The 6,000-nt window shown below is 42.5% G+C and overlaps 1 protein-coding gene across 4 annotated transcripts in view; it reads right to left on the bottom strand.

Moving 5' to 3' along the window:
* Nucleotides 1-288: 288 nt before the first annotated feature.
* NTNG1 (netrin G1) overlaps nucleotides 289-6,000 on the bottom strand; it is a 300,210-nt gene continuing 294,498 nt past the window's right edge. For all 4 annotated transcript variants that reach the window (XM_032487228.1, XM_032487226.1, XM_032487225.1 and 1 more), the window contains one exon: nucleotides 289-2,100. In XM_032487228.1, coding sequence (XP_032343119.1) covers nucleotides 1,850-2,100 — 251 coding nt within the window. In that variant the 3' untranslated portion in view covers nucleotides 289-1,849. The remainder of the gene's footprint in view (nucleotides 2,101-6,000) is intronic.

Genomic DNA, 6,000 nt, shown 5'->3' with positions numbered 1-6,000 from the left:
AAGCAGGCTTCGGACCCAACACTCCCATAGGTTATTGCTCTACCAAGTCATGCAGGACTTCATTTCCTTTAGACTCTGGCTTCATTTGATATCTGTTTTTGATTCCAGGCGATGCTGCTGCTAACACATTGGTAACCTGGAGGCCAGCAGTGCGCTGGGAATGGAATACACACTGCTTTAGCCACTTTGAAACTTTGCAATGATTCTCCCCTACCCTCCTTGCCTTGTTGTCTTGCACAGTAATTGGCCTAATAAAAGGCAGAAAGAAGAATTTATTACACCTTGGGTGGTACTTAAAACAAACTTTATTCTCAGGAGCAGCAGTTATGTCTACTTCCTGCTGTATATTTTGATATTTCCTATAAATACTTAGTCTGAATATATTCAAAGTCAAATTGTTAATCACTCAGTTTCCCTGCGACTTTCCTGGTTCCCCAGGTTGCTTCTTAGGATACTCCATGTAAACACTGTAAGTGGAAAGATACATAGATCAGCATCTCTAGAGTCACACGATCACATCAATCTGTGAAAACAGCATGACTTAAAAATAAAAGTCTCTTAGTACTCTGCCAACAGGCTTTGGCATAATCTTGGCAATCACTTAATTTTTTTTTTTGCTGTTATAATTTTTCCCAAGTGGAAATAGTCCCATATTTTGCAGAAGTTGTCCAAGCTAGTGAACATCAATCCATCTTCCTGGGCACTAAATTCGTCAGCTGAGTGTATTCAGTCCACACAGAAATCAGTAAAGTGAGTGTGAATCTGCTTGGTGGCTGCTCCTTTCATCTTAAGAAACTGCAATACAAATTCCTGAAATCGTTTATGCAGGAATTTTTATTCTTTAAATCTTCCAGTGTTAAAGCAACAAGAAAACACTTAGAATGTCCTTTGGTGGAATCTTATTACACGTGTTATATATGTAAACTTATATTCTTTGATGCCAGCAAGTTCGTTGCCCTTACAGAGAAATCTCTGCACAGTGAAACAAAAACAGAATGGAAGAGGACAAAATAAAACGTCAGTCTTTGCTGATTCGAATTAGATACATCAACAGATTGTCTGGTAACACAAATTGGCAAGAATACAAAAAATCTACATATTACAGTATTTCAAGAAAAATAACTTCATTTGAATACAAAAGGATAGATACACTTTCTTTTTTCCTATAGCCACTCTTGGACAGTGGATGTGTGCTCGCACTGGGACGTCTCAGCGCTGCTAAGATACATGGGGTATGACTGGCTTGAGCTTTTGGAGGGGGCTGTTACACATGTGCATTACTAACATCAGACAAAGAAATCTTTCAACCAACAAGGGTTACAGAGCAACGTTCACTAAAGCACAGGTTGGAAGGGATTCAGGGACTGAAGCAGGCCAATATGGCAGCTTGAAACAGACTTCCTTAGACCCACGTTGCACTGCCAGCAAAGAAGGCTTCCGTTTGGTTGGTCCACACGCGGGCCGGGCGGAGCTGGGGCGCACCACGTGAGAGGAGCGAATGTTTTTAGGTTGGTTGCCTTCTTGTCGGTGGTTGCTGTTTTGTCTTTCCCGTTTGGGGGCTGTCTCAGCCTTTCCAGTCGGTGATGCGCTCTGCAGCTGGCAATGTGATTTTCAGTGATATTATCAACAGCTGCCAGCTCCTCTAGGGTCAGATATGAACCGTCTTGACTCGGGTGTGCTGTCCACGGCTGATAAATATGGCTTAGTTCAGTCAGGCCTTCTTCGTTTGTACACTGTGTTTGAGTGGGGGTGTCTGAGGGTGGGTTTCCTATGTTAGTAGCAAATGCTGGGGTTGTGTTTGCTTCCCCACCGCGCACGGCCCGGCCCGTCAGGTGGCTGGATGCGCCGCCTACATCCCCAAGGGGCCGGCCGTCCCCAGCAGAGCAGGCGGCAGCGGCAGCAGCAGCAGCAGCAGCAGTAGCGCGGGGCAGCCGCGCGGGGGCGCCCCCTGGCCAGAGTCGGAGCTGCAGCTGCCCGCCTCCTCGCACCGCAGCTTCTCGCACAGGATGCCCGTGTACGCGGCCGGGCACAGGCAGCGCACGTTGTTGTGGCACGTCCCTCCGTTCTGGCAGTGCAGGAGCTCATTGTCGCAGACATTCGCTGCAGAACGAGGGAGGAGGGGCGCGGGGAGGAGAAGCAGAATCAATTTAAGTTCATCTGGTACATCATGTTTTCAGCTTAAAAAAAAATCTCTATTGATCTTGCGCTCCCCCCTCCCCTCCGCAAACTAAGCATGTACTCCAATTTCGAAACAAATGTAGTTTGCTGCCTTTGTTTTGATCATATTAGTCCTTTTCATATAGATTTTTTGCTGCAATATTGTATATTATCATTGTCCATTTCGAGCTATCAAATACAAAGTAATGTGACACTCCTGGTTTGGCAGTATCTTCTCTTCGTGGAACTGGGACCTGTTGTGACCTCCAGGGTTTTTCAAGGATAGTGCCTTGATACAAGAATGCAGAGCTTTCAAGCCAGATGAATGGAATTAAAATGCAAAGCCGTGTTGCTAACATAACCAAGAACCTCTAAGGGGTGGGCCATTCTCCCTGCAGGTGATTCCAGCGCTGCATGCAGGAGGGCGGAGCGAACCCCAAGCATGAGGAGGGAGGGGTGGGGCAGAGGGCAGGCAGCATGCTCTGGGCAAGGCAGCAGTCAGATCCGAAGAGAAAAAGCTTTTCATGGGAGCAATGTGAGGAAGAGCAGTCACATTTGCTCCTGACAGCCTATTAGGATATTTATCACCTTGTCAGTATAGCAAGTAGAGTCCAAGGTTACCTTGATTTCCAGGAATAATAATAAATGCAATGGTGAAACCCTGATTACCAAAATTTCACTATGTCCACCAATTAATAGAATCAATTTGAATAAATCAAGCAAGCAATTCCAGGTACTGAAATTCATTTACGGCCCCTGCCATGTAACTTTCGTCTCTAATAATTTACTTCTTCAAAAATCTGACTATCCTCATTAATTCCATGTCTCTTGTTCTTTTAGATAATCAAGGTTTCACTGATTTAGCAGAATGATAAATAGGACCCAGGGAAATTAAAACACCACCAAACATGAAAAGAGCCAAGAACACTTCCCAGCAACATATGCCGCTTAAGCACTTAATATATAGAACCACTCTGGAACGGGGCGGAGGGCGGGGGGGGGGGGGATGTGGCGCAGAGCAGAAAAAGCAGCTTCTTATAAATTATAACTTTTTTATTTTTTAAGAATGTCATAGTCAAATTTCCCCAGGGATACCTCATGAATTAAACACACACACACACACACACACACACACACACACACACTCTTAATATTACTATCATGTATAATGTATTAAAAAAAAAAAACTCCCAAGTAATAATTCAATAGAGAATATTGCCTTGTCCATTACTCATGTTCAATAGTCATGTCACCTTCAAAAGAAGCTTCTTACATGCAAACATGCTAATGCTCTGTGTGCAAATGAGCTGAGAAAAGATAGTGGTAGATGCTCACAGAGTTAATAACAAAGTGCCCTAAACAGGGCCCTGTTTTCCCACCTTCCACAACAACAATTCCTTGGCGACGGCTAACATAGTTGCATAATGGATTGGTACAATTTTCAAACTGTACCCCGACTTGCTATCTGTAAATATTAGAAGGGACTATTAAGGCCTGTGAACACCTTCAGGGTCGAGATATTGATATGCAAGGTAGTGTTTCGGGGGTTCTAATGATTATGTAAGCCGCCTCTCGTTGGGTGGCCTAGAAATCATGAATATTAGTCTCAAATTATAGTATTTAATGTGTCATGGCTAAAAATGTCAAGATCTGTAGCTTTGAAGCAAAGTCGACAAGGGCAGAGTGGTGAAACTCATGGTCAAACCTGACCAAAAAAAAAAAAAACCCTCCTTCTTTTGGTGGTTCTTAATTTGGAAAGCATACACAGGCTTTCAGGATTTTGTTTTGCTTACACTTTAGGAAATATCTGTTTAATTGGGTCAACATGGAATAAACAGATCCAAATAACTGTTTCCATTTAAAGTTAAAGATCCTCAGCATTTCTTGTTTCAGGCAGCAGATTGCTGAATGGGATATTTCCTTTCATTTAGTCACCAGACATAGGGAAATATCGTTTCCATCAATATCGATAATTGCTTGCCTTGAATAATTGAGAAGAAATCAATAGTTAATTAAATATCACTCCCTTAAAAAAAAAAGCTGTTTTTCTTCTTATTGGATCTGAATGTAAATCAGTTGTGGAACAGAGGTTTCTTTTTTCCCAAGAAGCCAGTGATTAAGTTAAAATTCAACACCTTTCCTACATTTAAATAATCTACTAGTCGATATTGATGATTGTGAAAAATTTAATAAATATTCAAGGACCCGATTAGCCCAGGATTAATAATCTCAACACTTGGGGGAATATATTTCTGTAAGACATAAGCAGGAAAAAAAAATGAAACCTGCAATATATTTCATTACTTTAGAATTCACTATAAGACATATTACATTTGGCTTCTTGATTGTGCTATTCAACAAATATAGAACTTTAACCATATGCACTCTCTGTTGGAACCATGTGCTAGAAGCACATTCAATCCTAACTACTAACCTTACCTGCTATTCATAAACTTATGTTCCATCTTCATGCCACTTTGAACCAAATTTGTGGCACTTAATGAATAAACTAGACAGTTAACAAATATCACTGAGTTCTTCTTCAGCAGATGAAACCTTGTACTACACATCATGAAAAAAAATGAAAGAAATAGAAAGCGTGATCTCTGCTCTTATAAAGTTCAAGTCTGGTTGGGAGGATAAAATATATGTAAGAAATGATCTAATATTAATTTCATTAAAATGCTTTTATCATTTCCATCCAGCTCAACCAACCTCTGCTGTATGCCAGGCACCGTGCTAGATTATATGCTTGTAACTACCTGCCCTAAAGGTGCGCACAGTTTTGTAGAAAACAAACAAATAAATGAACATGTATGGAAGTAATTATAATACAATATATAAAAAAAAAAAGACTGTAAAGGAAGTGTTTGCAAACTGCGAGGGAACTCGGATGCTGGTGTAAATGATTATTTATGTGGGGGGGAGATGAGAGGAGAGCATAAAAAGGAGATTGTATGTGAACAATGGCACGCATCAGGCAGATGCCGGCAGAAAGAACACTAGGGGTCAGGAAATTGCACGAGTAAAGGCAAGGAGACATGAAAGTACATTGTGCTGGCTATTAAGCCGTTGTCTCTCAACTCTAAATCCACCTTTCCTTCTGATGTTGAGGCTGGAACCCTGCAAGTGGTCTCCTGTTTCCACCAACAGGGTGCACCAGAGAGAACAGAGAAGGTAGGGGAAGGAAGCAGAGAACTCCATTTTCCTGATTCATGGCTCTTCTTAAGAGTACGCCCCAGCAATGACCCTACATCCCAACAGCAGCAGTTGGTTCCAGGGCTCAGCTTTTTCAGAACCAATTTCATCTCATCCTTAGAGGTTTCTGCACCAGCTTGGTGGCATTCCCCCTCTGGAGGTTTGAACCCCAGCTCCAAGGGGCTGATGCCCGGCATTTCAGAGGTACTAGCAGCAGCCATGTATTATCTCTCCTATGAGGTACAGGTCCCACATCTTTGGGGTCTCTCCTCCAAACCTTTAGTTTCTAATAACTCCCTCCTCTTTCCTGTAATTCCTCAGCCTGAGTGATAACTGCTCCCTGCTTACACAGTTACTACTTCTGAGTGACTTCAGTGCCCTCTTCTCCTGTTTAAATTCTAAAGCACCTGCTTAAGCATTTCCTTTAATAAATTCTCTCTGTTGAAGTACCTGGAGTGGGTTCAGTTTTCCAGCTAGAGGCTGAGTGAGAGACACGTGGAACACGCTGGTGAGTGAGGAGTAAGGAAGGAATGGTGTGGCTAGAATGTTGGATGTGCACAGTGGAGATGGAACTAGAAAGGCAGGCTGTGGTCATGCTGCAGAGTTTAGATAAAAGACGATACGGGAAGCTGTCAAACAACTATG

Source organism: Camelus ferus, chromosome 9, assembly GCF_009834535.1.
Source record: "Camelus ferus isolate YT-003-E chromosome 9, BCGSAC_Cfer_1.0, whole genome shotgun sequence".
Taxonomy (NCBI): Eukaryota; Metazoa; Chordata; class Mammalia; order Artiodactyla; family Camelidae; genus Camelus; species Camelus ferus.
This window is presented reverse-complemented; position numbering and strand designations above follow the sequence as displayed.